General features: G+C 37.4%; 1 protein-coding gene across 2 annotated transcripts in view; it reads left to right on the forward strand.

The window, feature by feature from the left end:
• The window catches only part of DNAJC6 (DnaJ heat shock protein family (Hsp40) member C6), a 953,450-nt gene that overhangs the window by 734,857 nt on the left and 198,567 nt on the right, over nucleotides 1-20,026 (forward strand). For both annotated transcript variants that reach the window (XM_044085567.1, XM_044085566.1), the window contains exon 14: nucleotides 9,595-9,690. In XM_044085567.1, coding sequence (XP_043941502.1) covers nucleotides 9,595-9,690 — 96 coding nt within the window. The remainder of the gene's footprint in view (nucleotides 1-9,594; nucleotides 9,691-20,026) is intronic.

The following is a 20,026-nucleotide window of genomic DNA, read 5'->3' on the forward strand; positions in this document are numbered from 1 at the left end:
GTAGGTGCTAGGGACGCTGTCCCATCTGTCATGAATGTAGAGATAGGATCCCATTACATCTTTTAGTTATGTACTTACCATAACTTCGGATGTATGGGATCCATCTCGCCTACATTCATAAGTACCCACCCTCCTTCCCCCTTCCATTTGGATTTAGAGGAGCTGTAGTCACTTTTTTCTTGGCGTTCTTTCTTGAAGAACTTTAGTTGGTTACAGTGACTACTAGTTTTTTCTGTGTTTGCATGGGTGTATGAAAGCGAACAAACAAGATCTGGGGAAGCAGGTGTAGTGCATCCTGGGATAGGGAGTAGCCCAGCCAATGAGAGACTTCGTGCTAGTGTATTAGTTGCCGAGTCGGCTCCGAACCCATCTGTCATGAATGTAGGTGAGATGGATCCCATACATCCGAAGTTATGGTAAGTACATAACTAAAAGTTGCTGGGCTGGAACCACTCCTCTAAGGACAAATAGGCTGCTCAGTGCTCCCCACTCCCACTGGTGAACAAAGAAGCTTCCTCTTATCCAAATAAGTATTGTATAATGCAAAAAGCCCAACATTTTTATGGCAGCATGAATTCTCACCCTTACACTCCCTTGGGCACTACACTCTGCACCTGTGCAGAGCTCTGCAGAAGCTGAAGGCATAAAAAGGGCACAATGAAAAAGTGGATAGTGGCACACAATGGCAGGTTATTTGCATAGCTGAAGGATGTTATACTTACATTATAGAGGTGGTGATTGTGCTTTAACTTCTTCCTCCCACAGATGGAGGTCAGGATTGCACTAACCTCTCACTGTAGCAGTCACAGAACTGTTCTCCCATGCATGGGATGCCAGTAGCATGGGTGTCAGACTTGGTAAACTATTCAAAGGATCAGCCTTATACTGTGACACAGTATATCCCCTACAGGTGCCTCCAGCTGTACTCCTTATGGAGGGTGTCCAGAAAAATCTTGGAATTTTCCTCACACCACCTCTGTGCTCTAAAAGGAGTACTACCCTTACCTTCTCCAGTCATAATGTCTCACCTTAAAGATCTCAGGAAAAGTTACACAGAACTGATGCTCAAAACAATTCTTGCATAGCTCTGCCTTTGCACAATGATGGGCATTGATGTGTATCTCATTTGCTTGATAGATGGCAAACTAAGAAAATATAGGTACTGTATTATTATGGTTCCAGTGGCAGTTTCAAGTGTGAAACATGGCAGTCCTCCATCGGTCTGTGTGCAGCTGAGAATACATGCTCTGCAACTCTGCCCACAGGTGCTCAAGTGTGTGTAAAGTATCCTGTAGATATCTACACAATGTTTAACAGGTGTGTTCATCATGCAAATTAAGCGATGCAGAAACAAAAAAATGGGATGAGTCCTAATGGGCACCATCGTCATGCCCAGAGGGGTGAATCTACACAATATAGGTGCAACAAGAAGCCTATCATTGCACTATGAAAAAAAAAATTGTGAAAGGGGTTTGAATCCTGCAGACTTCTTTGGCTTAAAATGATCCTTCTCGGAAGATATCTGCTTATACAAGTTAAGCGCTACTTCTTACACATTTGCAGCAACTTATCTTTGACTGTTCATATACCCTAATGCCCGTGACATCTGTCAATCTGTTAATAATTTTAAAGATGCATTGGCCAAAATTGTGTTAAGGGGTACATTGCAAGTGTGCAGCAGGTAGTAAACTGCAACACTGCTAGGGTGGATAAGAGATACACACACACACACACACACACACACACACACACACACACACACACACACACGCATGCACACGCATGCACACGCATACACACACACACACACACACACACACACACACACACGCACACACACACACACACACGCACACACACACACACACACACACACACGCACATATTCTGAGTAATATGAACAAAAATGTAGAACACAGCACCACAGCAAACCAATAAAAAGCAAATGGCAAAGAGCAGTATAAAATCCAAATAGATAGATAATAAAATCCATATGGTCTGAAGAAGCAATTTAATTGCGAAAGCGCTTACCTGTGTTCAAATAAAAGTCTATTTGGATTTTACACTGCTCTTTGCCATCTGCTTTTTTTTTGGTTTGATGTGGTGCTGTGTTCTACATTTTTGTTCATAGTACTTGGTTTGTGGTTGAGCACAGCTTTACAGTCAGCAGGACTTGTTTTACTATATTCTGAGTAATGTTCATTACTATTTTCATGTTGGGTGCCTTGCACGTGTCACCCATGTCACTAGCCACAACCTTACTAACACTACTATTGTAATGGTCATGTGTTTTTTTTTTAAGTTGCATTTCTGTTATTGTTCTGTGGCTGGGTTTTGCTCAATACACATTCCGTATCTGACATATACTTAAAGATTCTGGATACAGATACCTAAGAGTCAGATGCAAATTAAACATAACATATGACATAGTAAGATAGGAGTATTGTATAGATTTGTAAAGGCCATGCAAGCACAGGGCTGTTAATTCCCTTGTTTTCCATACTGACAGAGTAATTCCTAAAAAACAGGGCCCTAAGAAAAGTGCTGCATCTGGTGGTCCATCCACATATACCCACAAGCCCAAATTGACAGATGCAGAGAATGAGGTGATGTTACAGGTCTTCTGTCTCCATGGCCAATGGCTGTTTACTGTCCATTCCACTGATCAGCTCTTCAGTGACCATGTCTGGCTAAAATGGTCAGCAATGTAAATGTGATGGGTGGGACCATAGCTCTGACATAGCCAGTCACATTGCAATGGATATGATCCCTGCTGCCACACACATAGCAGAAGTCTTGTCAAGGGAATGGAGGTCAACTGGTACTGGTGGGCTGCTGACCAAGCCACCTGTTATGGAAACAGAAGAGGTCCAGGCCTCAATTAAAGACAGTACCATCACCACAAATTCCAACAGTATGGTGCTGGATGTTGGGGCCGAGCTGAACAGGTCCCAGAGAGTTTCAACTGCAGATACACAGGTATGTAGTTCAACTTCATGCTATCAATAACTCCACCTCCTCCCTAACTAATAGTCAGTCTGGTGCTCATCTGACTTATGGTATACAGGTACATCGGGGAAGCATGTGCCATGCCCATCTGCACAAGGTACGGCCAGGGGTATTAGTTTTTATCATGTTTATAGTTGTAAAGATTTAATTTGGATGTGTAGTTGTGGTGCTGAGTCATACTTACACTGGATATTTATTGCTTTGGTGCATTCACAGGTGATCCAAAAAACCGCTGACAGTCCTGTACTCAAAAACTTTTATTCGGGAAACCACAACGGTTAAGCGCTTTCGTCAGCAACCACAGGCTGACTTCATCAGAACTGAAATAAAACAAAAACATGTTTAATTTATAGCATAGCATAAAAGCATCACCCGATTCAATTAAACAATCGAGTAAATAGTTCTATATGCTTAAAGTGCCAAGTGCAATAAAAAATGCCATAGCCATAAAAAACAACATAGTATATAAACACAAACAAACCAAGAAAAAAAGCACAGTGTTGCGGGTCCACAGATGGTTTTAATATAAAAATAATATCCACAAACGTAGTTAAAATCCACAGTTGTTAAGTGCTTTCATCAAATAGTTTGACTTCCTCAGAACAAAATGACACGTAAAATTTCAAATTTAAATACATAATTCTAATTGATCATTAATTCAAAATACCCAATCATGTCAGTGAAAATTCCCTCCTCATGAATATATAATTACTCATTGAAATAGCATCTGTTCCTTTATTTTATAAAAAAGTAGTAGTTCACAACAATAAAAAACTTGGTTTAATGAGCATATTTCAATAATGCCTATTCTTAAAGAAAAGGCTGGTTTAGTGTAGTAGCACTATCATAGTATTCTGAATACATATAATAATATCATTGTGTATATATTAAGAAGAGTTTTTATTTGTAATGAGGCATTATGCACTTTTTTGTTTTTGTTAAACCAAGTTTTTTATTGTTGTGAAGATAAAGCATCATATATACATTAGATAATAATAATTACAATAGTCATATAAAAGTGCACAAAGGGCACGAGTACAACAGATAATAATAATAACTGAAGAGTACAACAGATTGAAAGCTGCAATTGAATAGACCATGTATCCTGGGTCTGGAGGAGAAAATGTTGTTATTAAAAGCTAGAACAAGAAAAATCTTAAAATCCTAACCATTTGGTTAAATTAAATGTCTTATGTAGGATGTAGGAGAGAAAATGGATTATAAAAACGGGATAGCTTTTAGTAAATCTTGAAAGGAAAGTATTATTTCAGGAGGCCTAAGCGGTTTTGTAGAAAAGGGGGGGGGGGTAATAGGAAAAGCACAGATCGTTAGGGAGGAGGTTTGTTAGTAAGGCAAGTCTGAAGGAAAAAAATGAAATAGTGAGATGCGTGGGGACAGGATATTAAGATGCTCCTGTGAGGAATTAAGGTGTGTTCAAGTTTTTAATTCTTTATATGTTTGTTGGTTTTCCTTTGAGACAGCTTTAACTCCAGGTTGCTGCATTTTTCTAAAATTTATGAGGGACATAAACTCTCAGTTGTATCAAATCCTTCAGACTGATCAATAGTTCTGGAGTGGGTCTTCAGATGGTATTATTGCAGTCATAAATGTCTGTCGCTGATTTAGCATTTTTCATTATTCAGGTCTTCCTGTATATAATGCTCTGACAAAAACTTTATTCTTTTCAAAAGAACTGCTTTTCCTCTGACAATCCCTTTTTAAAGTAAACAGATTATGACTGGCAGTGTAGTTGCCGAAAAGTTTTGTAAGTTTTATTTTTCCTCTGTTTCCAAATGTAAAATTTCTCATGATTTCGAATAATGACATCTAATTAACATGCTAAAATGGCTTAAACACAAAACAACAGATCCAACACTAAGTGTGTGTGTGTGTGTGTGTGTGTGTGTGTGTCTGTGTGTGTGTGTGTGTGTGTGTGTGTGTGTGTGTGTGTGTGTGTGTGTGTGTGTGTGTGTGTGTGTGTCTGTTTGTGTGTGTCTAGCTTGAGAGGGTATCATATGAAATTGCAGTAAGAGGGCATCAGTTCCATTAATCTAAATGAATTAATTAGAACAGATGTTCTTTGATGGTCATATGTGTGAAGAATGTTCATTTACCGACATATCAGTTGACTCTACAAATATGGATTTCTTAAAGGTTACCATACAGAATGGAAACTATTTGATAATCAGTGGATATTGAACAGACAATATAAGAACTGTCAGTAAATACTATATCATAAGTACAACAGTATTTATTTGTAAGCATGGTGATGAATAAAACAAAGGCAGGTGTGTTTACTGCAATAAATATTAAGTGCTGTGTTTATTTCATTTAATATAAAGAAAACTAATTGTGCCGGTTACATCAGTTTCATCCAGTTGGGTCACATTTATAAAGGAAGATAATGTATTCAAGATCAGAACAGAGCAAATGAAAATGTATTTTTTTTATATATATGAATCCAAACAAGAGTGGAAACAGTTTTCAGACCAGCTAACAATACATATATAAATAATATAAATAATGGGGAGCTCTCAGTATCTCTTATATATATATATATATATATATAATTATATATATATATATATATATATATATATATATATATATATATATATATATATATATATGGGTTCACTACATATGACCGAAAGTTCATATGACCTAAGCCCATTTGACTGAGACCAAATGACCGAAAGTTCATTTGACCAAAAACCCATATGACCGAAAATTAATTTGACCGAAAAACAGCACTGGCAGGTATATGCTCTGTTCCCCACTGTAGTGTGACCCTGGAGTGAGAATAGATTGTTGGGGGGGGTGGGAGGCATAGCCCCCCACATTTTGCAACCAGTTTTTACTGATGTATGTTTTAATGCATTTTTAATGGATATACATGTATATAATAGTGCATAAACTCCAATTATGGGGTGGCTATGCCCCCCACACCCACAGCCCCCCACACGCCCCTTATGTTTTTAGAGTTTTAGAGTTTTAAAAAGGAAGATATGAATACATTTCCTCTACACCCAAATCTGAGAAGAAGTCAAACCAAACAAGAAGTATAGGGTACAGTATTAGTCAGGCCAATTTTTAATAGTAAGTCTCAAGCAACTGGAAACTACAGTTATCCAGCATCTACCAATCCTCATGGGTGCTGGTTAACTGAGAGTTTACTGTAGTCTGTAAAAACTGCAAGAAAAACCTAGCCAAGTTAGAGTTTTTACTGTGTGATACCTTAAACCTCCTGTAATAGAGGCCCATGACATATATGAATATGACCCCTTAAGGACACCAGTCCATGACTTTTTTTTTACTTTTTAAGTATTTATGGATACATTTAGGCCTATAAAGCAAAACCCCACAAGCTGTGGACATGGACGTGTTGGCCTTGTTGTGATCTCATCAGCATAGCATAAGTAGATAGTCTGACTATACTTCAGAAACACAGGGTCTTTAAACCCCAGCTGATTCCCATAAAGATAAAAATACCTGAAAAATATCACAACTAATATTTAAGCCTGAAGCATACCTGTCTACAGCTATTGAAGTTTGGTATTATTGGATTGAATGTAACCATAAAGACTTAAAAAGTGAAAAATTCATGGACACTCAGAAGCCATGTTGCTGAAACACGTATGTCCTTAAGGGGTCTTTTGCATATATCCCATGGACCTCCCTCCATTACAGGTGATTTAAGATATCACACAGTAAAAACAATAGCTTGGCTGGGTTTATCTAACAGTTTTTACTGAATGGTTTAGCTGTGTGACCTTTTCGCCCTTTGGTTGGATGCTAGTTGGAATATTTTGCAGACAGCTTAATGTTTATGGGTATCAGCTGTGTTTAAAGACCATGTGCTTTTGAATTATAGCCAAAATCCAAACTAACTGCAGTCATGGGAGTGGTTTAAATGTTCAAACAAAAACAATACGCTACACAAGATGCTGGAATAAAGTTTCTCCATGCTGAACCACTGAAGCCCCTGGCCAATGGTTTAAACATGAGAGGAGGACATAGGCCCTGCTATCACAACAGAATAAAAGATCTTGTATTTTCTTTTTCTTCTGTTCATTGATGGTTTTAATATATTGATCAGTTTGCACAGAAATACCCTCATAATCAGCAATATTAAACCTATTCATGACATGTAATTTACTATCCAAATCCAAAAGCTTTAACTGTAAGTTATTAATAATCTTTTCATTATACTTAATTAACACCTGTAAGAGTTGCATCCCCACTTGGATAAAAAAAAATTAGTTAATTCCTTAAAAAAACATGTTATCAGCCATAACACCATTAGGAAACTTATAAAAACATAACACCTTTGAAACAGTTTTGGTCTTCACACAATGCTCCAAATATCACATACCAAGGAGTGATACTTATTAAGTTTCTTACCAAACACATCAAGTAAAAAAAGAAAAAGAAGTGTCATCTTCCAAACTGGTATGAACTGCCTTGGCCTATGAAAAGAACTGCTCTCCAAAGGTGTTCACAGGTTTATGCAAAAAAGCATTCAAATGTGGCTTAAAGTTTTGGTTCGTCAATATTATTCAGCAATTATCAGAAATATTAGTAGAATGATTAACCACATTTGTGTCAACAATAGTGACATCAATGTCAGAATCTTTTCTTCCATAAAATAATTCCTGAGTTGGTAACAAATTTACCAGTTGCTGTGCCATTTTATACAAAACAAAATGGAAAGACTGGAATACAAATGGATAAATATATTAAGAGCAGACTACAAACCATGTCTTAATATTGCCGTAAATGTATTTCTTATAAAGTATAACAAAAAGGCTCATTTAGGATGTACTGTGTGTTTAAGATTTTAGTGATTATGTTATTCATTTTTATGCATTTTATATATTTAAAATGTCATTTGTATTTTAAAAGTATTTAGGTCCATTTTAAAGCCCTTGAAAAACCATTTATGAAAGCTATAGTGGAAACTTGTGAATAAACTTTTCTGTGGTGTCCTGAATGGCTTTTTATTTATGGTTTGTTCATTTGGCATAATCAGGATTTCATCCATTGAGTATTCTTATTTATTATTCAGTTATACCATACCAGTCAAAATAACGAGGAAGCTAACCAGAAAATGCACTATTAGATATGTGGAAAATAAAAGGGACACTTTTTTTATCTCTGATATTACAGTTAGTGCCTACATGAGACTCTTTCAGAACTTCAAAGCTCAGGTGGTCAAACAATATGCTTGAACCTGAGTACATGTATTTATCTGAGACACAATCTGATGTCATGTAGTACTACATTACAGTAGGACAAGTGTGGATAGTGGGACATAAGTGAATAAACTGCAAGAGTTTCCTTGCCAGTACCCTGAAGCAATGACATCCAATAACACAATGTGATGTGCAAGGAACAGCTCCCACATCTTAGGAGTGTGTGTGTGAGGGACAGGATGTAGCCCCCATGTAAATTCCTTAACCTGTTGGCAGTTTTTGTTGCGTGATGCACCTAATTTTAATACAACCTCACTGAGTAGTCTGTCAGAGTGCTAGGATTTGGAATTGCTGCTAAAATCCAAACGTTTGCATTGCACTGCATATCCATGATTTCTGACCAACTAAGTACGAAAAGCATTTTCTTAATGATTTAATTATATATATATATATATATATATATATATATATATATATATATATATCAGGGAATGATTAATGCAAGGTTTTAAGAATGGTGCAATTTGTGTTAAATATTTTCTGGTTAAGAAATGAGTATGCAGTATGACTTTGTGCGTTATGAAGTACATTTTTCACACAATTTGTGCCTCTGCTGAAGGTGAGGTACAAGTTTTAGTAATTTTGGTAACTTGCTAAAAGATAAGTAAGGTGTTATTTTACAGTAATATATATCTCTTAATTATGCAGATCATTTAACTCTAGTGCTTCTTGAGAACTACGTGGTATTTTCTGTTCTTCTCATCCTAAATCATATAGGTGTACATCAAGATAATATGGGGTAGTATGACAAAAATATCTTAATTATTAGCAAGATTGTAGAATTTGCCTGCAGCTTTAAGAATGCATTTTGAGCAGCACATGGGTGGTCAGGCAATAAGTTTAGGGTCTAATATATGAAAGTTAATTTTGAGCAGTTAGCCAAAACATTTTGTTTCTTACAAGGGTTAGATAAAGGGAGAATCCCTTTCCATCATGAATAATAAACTCAGAGTTAATTAATTGAAAAGAGAAGAGTACAAGAGGCAAACCCTTCTTCATGAATGATGTCAGAAAATTTCCCTACCCACAAAAAGTAATATATGAAATAGTTGTATGAGTTGTATTTTGAGCACATTTTTATAGTTCTAGCAGACTCAGACAGAATTCTACTGTCCTGCATGTGTCCAGTACTCAAGAACATGAAGTATAATTTCATAAAGTACACATTGGCCTTAAGGTGGCAGTCAGACAGATATTATTTTGCTAAGCAGATGAAGACATAAATTGACATAACAAAATAAAATATGTCATGTTTACACACACGGTCAAAAACTGTATTTTTATGGATTTCATTACACTATATGTGATTCAAGTCTATTTTTTCATATAGGTAGGACATCTCCAGTTCCTCCAACTACGCCAACAGTTTCCATTCAGTCCACTGGTGTGGGGGGCTGGGATTGGAACACTCCATCAACTGCTCAAGGTAATCAATTTCAAGAAATGAATGAAAACAATTAGACTGAAGCAATCTAACTTCAAAGCACCAGTTGTTATAATCTCTGTGAACTTCTTGTTTGGATACCCATTTAAGGCAAGGAAGATCCTTGTCTCATTGTCCCCTGTTTCCTTTTTTCATGCATAGCATGTTTGCAATGTTGTTGTGGCAAGAAACAGTGGCTAGTTTGATAAGATACCAAAAGAAAAATGAAAATACAAACAAGTAGTAGAATCAAAATAGTTGCATTATTACTTAATGCTGTTACTTTGCAGATTGCTCTACAAGATAAATCTCTGAACACATGGCTAAGTTACTTCATGAATTACAAGAAGCATCTGTTAGTTTTTAGTGGATTGGGCATATCAGCTGTATTTCAAGATATCTTCCACACCACCCATTCAATGGCATACGCAGACAGCAATATTCCATGTACACTGTGGCATATACTCTATTTCGTTTGCATTTGAGTCAATACCTGAGATATCCCAACAACCAACAGCAGTGCAACTATTTCAGTTATTAAGGTAATTCATTTTGGAGAGCACACAATTTGAGATTTTTTTAATGGTGCATATTGATTAGTTCTGTAAGTCAGAAGGCAATCTGTTTAGAAGAATAGCAGTTTAACCCACAATTTAAAATAATTCTACAAGAGGCATGAAGGTTGTATAATAATTCTACTTGTCAGCATTGCAGTCACATTTCTAGGTTTGACCACATAATAACATGTGATGTGTAAAAGGCACCTCACATGTTGTTGTGCTCTACTACTTTCAACAATTCAGACTTTGCAGACACTGACTATACCTAGTTGGTGGGTGTACTACCACTAGAAGAGGTATATCTCCTCCTAAATGAAGATACTTTTTTGTCATTGTTTCTTTGCTGATGTTATGAATTGGGACAGATCTTAACTCTGGAATACGAGTGAGGTCACAACTATACTGTCAGGTTGGGAAAAGGCTCAGTGGATGTGGAAAAAGCTGACTACATTTTATCTTGATCAGAATTTCATTCACGAGAGCATGGGGAAGCATCAGAGGTGTGTAGCATTAAAGGGTATTAATTAGCAGGTTAGTCTGTATATGAAAGTAACTGCTGTGTTGTCTCTTTAGAAAAGTTAAAAAATCATAGGTTAGAGGAATGGAGCTGTTTGTGTCTGAAGCAAACTGAATGGTTTAATGGCAAAAATGTTTTTCATTTGGTCACTGTCAGACATCTGAGGTGCATCTTCAATATATTTTAAAACTGATTTACTGTCATTTGAGCAATGTTCAACAGTGAGAGATGTATGTATATGTGTGTGTGTGTGTGTGTGTGTGTGTGTGTGTGTGTGTGTGTGTGTGTGTGTGTGTACGACAAGTAGAATACATTGCTATGGGAAAAAATTATTTCGCTTGATCACAGTAAACTGAAAGTTAATTTTTGGGACTGGGAGATAGTCTATGAGTTAAAGCAACTGGCAGCAACTTTCACTTGATCAAAGTTAAATTATCTTGAATGTGGATTGTTACATGCTACGTGTATATAGTGTTTGTGTGTGTGTGCGTGCATGCGCACACAAATATATGTGTGTGTTTTTAATTATAGTAAAGTATTTGCTAGTCAAAAAGTTTTCTGGGAAGGAGGCAGTCTGTATATCTATAGTCAGTTGGTCACAGTACATTTTCATGTTTTAATCACAATGACATGTTCCTGCATTGTTAAAGAATAACTTAACACAGGCAACATGTATTTCCTATGACTGATTTGTGTTGCTTGTTATCAAGTAGCTGAGGTGGACCCAGACAGAAAGTTATCCATGATGGTGGATTTGGGGCTATGTGAAATCTATTATATTTATCAATAAAAATAATCTTCTTCTGAGACTGTACTCCTTATTATGTTGGAGGAAATTAGGTGACCATTTGATACTTAGAGTTATGTTGATTGAAGCTTTAAGCTACTGCCATAATCACCCTTGGCAAACTAGACACAGAGAATGTTACAAACTGCAGTCCTGAATGCCTTAATGATGATTCAGTTATGGAATGCAAGACACTTTCCAGGACATGGGACTATGTCACACACCCTGGAACCATTCCTGTGATGGTTCGTGCAAGTGAGTGCCTCGTGGTTGGGTGAAATGCCTGCTTTGACTTAGCCTAAAAACTCTGTATGGACCACAGTGTGGACTTCTCACTTACAATGTAAATGGCAGGGGTCAGCTGGGATGACAGTTAAGTGGTAAGCAGGCGTAGGAATGATAAAGACAGAGTAGACCTTGGAAACTGAAATTGGTCTTGGGACATAGAATGCCACTTCACTGCAGTGAAAGAAGCTGAGATTGTGTGGGAAGTTGAAAAGTATCACAGATGTCTAGTCTTAATCTCTATAAACAGCTTTGTTTATCAACTCATACTTCTTAGGTGGAGGTGGTCTGCCTCCTACTCTGAGTTGACTCTTAGGAGAGCCTCTGGACATGTACATACATTTAATTTAACACAGGATTAAATATCAGAGGTGTTTACAAAGGGTCATTATAGCTTATGTGGAATGCTATGGACAGTGTGGTAATTATTTCTTTAACTTTCATCACAAACCTCAGAAGTGTGCAGACTGCCATTATAGTGTGTGCAGGGGTTGGGTACAGTTTAGGGGCAATAAGTTGAAGTACATTATGGTGATCAATATTTTTTTTCATTTCCTCACAGATTTGGGAGTGGGAGTAAGGAGGCATGCTGTTTACTGATGTCTGACAGCAACAGTTGTACTATATTACTCTGTTCTGTTTGTTCTGCAAGTTTCATCTAAGTCTGACATCTGACTGGTACACAGAAGGTGACTGTCCTTGGGGGAGGGGGGAGGATGCATGCTATATATATGTTGACAGCAGCTACTTGAAGTATATGACTGTGGTCATTTGTGCTTTTACACTGAAGCTGACTAGCCTTTTTTTTTTTTTTTTTGGAGGTAGGGTAGGGAGGCAAGCACTGCTCCAAGACATGATTTGTGTATCCTCACATGCATTTGTCTTCTCTTTTTATTGTGAAGTACTATTGTGCCAAAGACAGATTATTTTTTCTTTGAAAAAAAAATTAACTGAATTTTTCTCCTTACTTATGTTGCTTGTTTGGTCCATCACTGGATCAAAAGTTTGGAAAAAAAAGTTCTAAAGTGTACCTCAGATCATCTATAGCCCTATGGTTGAAGCTGAAGGGGTAATCACATCTTACTTTGATGATATGACAAACCTCAGTAGTACAGTGACTGATCTTCAGAACAAATTTTATAACACAGAGAACTGGCTGGAATTAACAGAAGACCAGGAAGAAGGGCTCACTGGAAATATCCATTTTAACAGAATCAAAGAGGAACTGAAGACTTAGAATTGCTTTGATTTTATTTCAAAAAATGTCAGAATGTTCTGGTACCTTGGTAGATCTAATGAAGCTGGAGAGCAAGCATAGTCATTTTTCCACGAGTCATGAGGGCTGAGGGCTGTTACACTGAGACCAATCTTAGTCCACTTTGTGGCATATAACATTTAAAAAACAATATACTGTAATTACTGTGGGTACCTGGGAAGATTGTCATGTTATATGGTAAAAGGGTATATTGCAACCATGATTTTTCCGCTAATGTATGGAATTATTGGATGGCTTTTCACCTGCTCATCAAACAAATGAAAAAAAAATGGCTAGTGGTTGGAGTTATTTACTCTTGGCCTTCTCTGGATTTAAACTCTGAATGGGCAAGTTACTTTTGCTACACTGGAGGAAGTCCAAAGTGTCTTAAAGTTTCCTTCTTCAAGCGTCAGATGGCTAAAGATGGTGGTCATGCCTAAGATCCAGAATGCTGACACATACAGGCAAGCAAATAGATCTTCCCACAGCATGGTACAGGAACCACTCCCTTTATTTAAGAAGAGGCTGGTGAAGAGGAAGAGGGTGGCAGCAGGTGCAGCAAGAAGACTCAGGATACTCCATACAAAAGTCTATTCAGAACAGTAGCAACTGCTGTACGACTGCAAATAATCTACTGACTTTTTCCTTTTTGGACAATAATCACAGTGTTGTGATTGGTTTATGGAAGATCATGAGTGAAGGGTCAGCATTGAAGTGTTATCATTTTTCCCACCATTAGCACTTTTTAGTGTAACATGATCCTCTGGATTATTGTTAAGGAATGCATTTTAGATGATTAGGATGTGCCTGACTCCTTGGAGAGAATTAGTGCATTCCATGGAGATGTGTTTTGTACACAGCTAATAAATCTTCTGGGAACAACACCTCAAAGAATCTGACTGTGTGTTTTTCACTAGCTTCTGTCCTTTTTGGAATGTTCACACTAGGTGCATGCATAGTACGGCTCCATTTGGCCTTACTTTTGATAACTAAGTACAGGGTGGTCAGAGCAGAATGATCTAGCTTTCATTCCATCCCTATATGACATGGCAAGTAACTGTGGGGAAAAAATCAAGCCTCACATTCACTAATGTGGTAACTTTGTTAGATGGAGACTTGTATTAAGATTGCATCCTCTGTTCTCAAGGTAGGTGAGGCACTGAAACTGCCATTCAAGCTTGTAACCAGTGATTTTTAACAGATGGCCCAGAAGGAACTGACTAAATGAAAAGGCAAGGTAAAGACATTTCTACTTTGAATAGGTTTACTTTCTCATGAAAATGACATATTTGTGACCTATTTACTTTACTTTTAATGTTCTAAGACAATAAAGTGGGACACTGATGTTGGACAAATTAAACCAGAACTTTACCTAAAGAGCCCATTTGCTAGACAACCCAGAGGAGACTTTCTTGGCTATAGTGTTAGTTCTACATTACAGAAGTCACTGACATGATCAATGTGGCTATAGACTGGATGCTGGAACCTTTTGTGCTACAGTTATTCACTCCCTTTAGGTTGCAACATTTTTTTTGAGATTTTCCATCTGAATTGAGATTTAATATCTCCTCTTCCTATGAAGAATAAAGGTACTCATAATTGTTAATATTTACACATCACTGATAAATAAGTCGAGTTTTACTTTGCTTTTTGATTTTGATCGCAATGGGTTCTTTATTACCATTATCATATTATACAAGCTTGTCTTTACTACAGTGAAGTTGGTCTTTAAACCAATTATCTTATGGCTTTTTAATGCAGTGGTTCTATGCTGTATAACTGTCACTCAAACAACATTTTTAACTTGCTCTATGGATCCCTTGCTTACACAATGTTCTGTGTCATATATCTTTCTCAATGAGAAAGATTCTCTCTCTCTCTCTTGGATCATAAATTGGTTGTCTTATCCTGTTAAAAGAGGCAAGCTTTTTGTTTATTTAAGAAGATTATGCTCTGATATAATTATCCTACAAGAAACCCGTTTAAAAGGGGCCAGATAAAGTTAGAGAGGCCCAGGCATATGATAGGGGCTTTGCAGTTTATACTGGTGGAAGGAAAAGAGGGGCTTTCATTTTGTTTAAAAGACCCCTGTTGACCTCAGTGCTTGACGTAAGATCAGACACATGAGGAAGATATAAGGGTTGAGGTATGTACACTAGTAAATGTTTGTATTCCTCCTGGTACCAAAACAGGGACTTTACCTCATAAGGAAGGATTGGGTGTACCTGCAGGAAGGGAATAATCTTTGGGCGGGTGACTGGAACACAGATGAAGTCCACTCTAGCAACAGAAGAGACTCACTCCCTGTCCTGGGCAGGCAGCTGAGACAACATTCCTTCATAATAAGAAAGGTGGGCATTTTGTGGTGGTTTAGAGGCTGTGGCCCATGTTTTACCTGTTAATCTGTGAGATATAAGTCATATTCATTAATAGATAAGCTCCTTCCTACTAAGGACCATGCATAGCTGTTAAACACTTTGTTACTCTCCCAATGTCAATTTCAGACCACTCATCTCTGCAATGCTTTCTCCTTTTAGATAGAAAAACTGCCCCCCCCCCCCCCCCCCCAAGAGGGCTAATCTTTTACTCCTTAAAGGCAAGACTTCAGGTAATGGCATAGCTGAACATAGTTATTGGGGACTTTGGGGCACATCAGAATTGTTAACTCTTAGCACTTGAAGTTTGGGAAATGACTTGCTGTGATACTCGAAGACAAAATAAAAGGCATACAGGAGAAGAACTAAAAAGAAGTTTGTGGATATTCCTCAAGCACTAAAAATTGCTCATGGTAAAATGTTACAGGGGAAGAAGGAATGCCAACGCTAGGCTGAAGAGGGCAAGTAAGGCTATGAACAGGTACTTTCATATAACCTGGATTTTGCAAAGAGTCAGTTTTGAGTACAGACATTAGAATTCTCTCTCCCCTTCCTTCCAGAAATTTATGGTTATTGAAGTTTGACAGCAGACAGCAGAGAGCAACATTTGCCAAATTAGATCACCAGACTTGGGACAGATAGTCACATCTCCTCAGCAAACTGTCCAGAAATGTATTCATTTTTCCACTTCTCTGTTCAAAAAGGCCATCTAGACTGCAACCTTCCCCTGAAAATGTTGACTACCTGTAGTCTTTAACTATCCTTAGTTGAGATGGTTAGAATGTAAATCCAATCAGAATGTGCATTTAGAGATTTTGGTTTGAAAGGCAATGAAAGAGGTCAAAAATAATATGTGTAAACAAAATAAACTGCTAATAAATTCTATCCATAGAACTGCTTAGAAAGAGCTATGTTGTATTTTTAAACATAAATCGTGCAATCAATTATTTAAGAGTGTATTATCGTAGAAAAAATATTTTACACAGAATGGCTTGGGAATACTTTGTTAAAATTAAATGCATACAGAGTGCACAGTTGTAGTCTCTGAGCACTAGATGGCAGCACGCCACCAGTCAATAGAAAAGCACCAACTTCTTGATAGCAAGCAGCTGTAACTTCAAGCAGTGCATAAATTGGCATTACATAAAACATTCAACCGACACATTCATGCAGTGAGCAATTTACAGACTTGTAACGGCAGTAGACAACTTGTTTGTATGGCAGATTATAGTAGTTTAATTTCTTATACTATTGCACATTTATGTAGTACAGTCCAGAAATGCAATAAGCATGCATTCAGCATGAAGAGACTATGAAAACATAAGTGGAACATCAAGTATCATATTTGACATTTTTGAATAGCAAGTATCACGATTTTGACCAATGGGTTCAGATTCATACTGTTTTGACTAATGGCTTACGGCTGATACTGTAAAGTTACCAGGCTGATGGATTGATATAGACAGCCTGGAGTCAGTAGATGAACACCACATGCTTTACAAACCTGTTAGCAATTGAAGAAGCAAGACAGAATCATGTGACAGTTTTGCATGTATGTGTATCAATTTCAGATTACTTAAATCATGCTGCTCTAAATATTGTGTCCCTTTCATTAAGCCAAATATTTTTCTTTATTCAAATAATCAGACAAAGAAAAGGAAAGGAGAGAGTGTTCATCAACAAACTTCCTGAACCAGAGCTAATTTCCACTGCTTTGTCAGTCTGAAAATTTGGGAAGCACAGGCCCTGGTCAAAGCTTACAAGCACAGTGATAAAAAGTGGAGACTTTGATTAGGGCATGAACCCACAGGGTCTATATCACAACATCGAACTTACAAAAGTTTGATCATTGTAATATCAAACCCTTATATCCGAAACCCAACAAAACCAAAAGCAAAGAACAGCGATTTTTTTTCCCAGGGAAAAAAAAATCGCTGTTCCATGACAAAAAAAACCAAAACTTAACCTTAAACTTAAACTGAGCTAGGGGGCTTTGCCTCCCCTCCCACACTCCCTACTTAAACATACCAACTCCGAGATCGCACCACAGGGAGGAAATAGCAAAGCCCCAAAAACGGCTCATGGATTTTTTCCCTGGGAAAAAAGTCGCTGTGCCGTGGTTTCGTTATTTTCCACTTTCGGACTTTAGGGTTCGATATTACAACGTTTGAACTTGTTTTAGTTCGACGTTGTAATATAGACCCGAACCTACAACCTACAGATACATTTTACTGTAGTTCTACTAACACTATTGAAGCAGTTGAGGACTGGCCTAGGTTTAAACTTCAGGAGTATATACTAACCTACTAAGGACATCATGTGATATGCATGCAGTTATATGAGATAGATCCATGAATGCAGAAACAGCAATGCAAGCAGTGATATGCAACAAGAATTTGCAGTGATTACATAACAGATATAGCACTCCATTTTTGTTATGAGAGCATGTAAAGAACTCATTCCATTTGTCTGTCTTTTTAATTACTTTATGACATTACTTACTTTATAGTCACCAGCAGATGATGTTGTCATAGTGGGTTCAGTTTCACAGTGAAGCAGTCCTTTAATATTGTAAAGTCACATGACTCTGATGATGCCTGGATAACAGCAGGTGAAAACGCCTAGTCTGAGGTGCTATTTATTTTATTTTATTTTTACAGTACAATGTTAAAGGACTGCTTCACTGTGGAACACGTTGGTTTGTTTTTGTCATTTTTATCGTGTTTACCACATTGTTTTACGAATAGCGGTTAAGTTTTACGAATAGCGGTTACATTTCATAGTGGGTTCAGTTGTTAGGCATGGTCAATATTAGGTGCAACAGTATGGTTGATTCAAGCAGATGAGATATGTATTGATAACCTGCCATGATTAGGATGATGTACATCTCAGAAAATCTCTCTTGGATTGGAAGTGGCAATACTTCATTGCCCTAATTGTACTTTAATCGCAATTTCTTAGACACATCATTGTTTTCAGATAAGTGCAATCCAGTCCTGTATAAGCACTTCCATTACATCTAAGTCTTAGACATTTCTTTGTCTTAACAATGCTCAATCTCAGTGTATTTGCATAACCAATCACAGCAGCCTCTTGCTGCTCCAAATGTTTGCCACCTGGTTTGTGAATTCTCACAATATAGCCAAGCCCCATGGCAGACAATATCTTAGATGACCAGTCATAGCTTCTGTATTTGCTGAACTTTCTGCCAAGCTGTTTACATATTTGGAATTAATACCTGCTGAAAAAGAGCAGATGACATAGGTTTGTCTTCCTTCTCCTTTCAATCAACAATTGAGACAGTTATAGCCTTTCTATATTAAAGCAAAGCTAGATAATGGTCTTGTTTGGAACTGGAAACACATTGCTGTGTAGATACAAACTCAGGTTCTGTGACATAGTGGTAGGAAGTCCTGAATACATTCCAGATGACTTGAATTGAATCAGTGGCTTGGGTACTGGAAAAAATTGGTCAGGAGAAAGTCAGAGTGAGTGTTTTATGCCTGCTCGCCTATTCGGGGGGGGGGGGGGTAGCCTCTGTTGGATAACTGCATAACACCAAGGGTAATAGGACTAGAGGAACTGAGTTTGGTGGTGTGAATATGATGATGATAGCCTTCAAAGGCATTCATGTAGGAGCATAATAAAACAGGGTGAGGGTATAGGATTTCTCATTATAAAATGGGTGCTCATGTCCACCACTAGAGACTGTTGTTAGGGTAAAAACAAACATGTTCAAATTGCCAGAAGGCTGGCAAGGGCAAAAAATACTGTACTGGCTACCTGTATATTGGCACATCCAGCTTTTACCTTCTTTGGGGGAATACCCAGTATGAGGGAATGAATACACAAGGCTCAAGAGGGAAGACTTGATGGCCAGCAAGCACAACTGGAAAAAGAAGCAAAGAAAAACAATTTTTTTTGGGATAACTTCATGAAATAGTTAGAGATGCTGAATGATATTATTGACTAACAAACTGTGGCCCATTATCAGTTTAAATGGTAGAGGTGATATGGCGATAAAAAATGGAATCTGTCAGTTTGACAACTAATTGTGAAGCTGTACCTATTATATGAGAATACTTTGAATAGTAGTCAGTGCTCATCAGGATATCAACTGGCCTTAAACTGATATAAAGTAGCTGCAAATTTGTCATACAATCATATAATATAAAAGGCAACTGAGCCATTTGGCCATTTACATCTTGCCAATATCACCATTAGACCTTGCCACCTTTTTCAAGGAGTGATAGATCAGTCATACCACAGTGAATTTATGAATTTATGAATACCCATCCAATTATCTAATTCCTCCTTAATGGAGGACAGTATGTCAAATTACTTGATCTAGAAACAAAGTTTGTTTCAGAAAGACGTAGTTTTTGCATGAGAAATCTGTCACTCTACTTTGATTTGTTTTTTTGTTGAAGCAGGTTCAAATCTCAGGTGATATTATTTGTTAGTGAATAAAGCGTCTTGAACTGTCAAATCCCTAATGGCCTGAAAAGCAAGACACAGATCACTGCTAGGAAGTCTGTAGAACACTAAATTTAGTAAGAA

This window comes from Protopterus annectens, chromosome 10.part0 (genome assembly GCF_019279795.1).
Source record: "Protopterus annectens isolate FY-2018-M chromosome 10.part0, PAN1.0, whole genome shotgun sequence".
In the NCBI taxonomy this organism is placed as follows: domain Eukaryota; kingdom Metazoa; phylum Chordata; order Ceratodontiformes; family Protopteridae; genus Protopterus; species Protopterus annectens.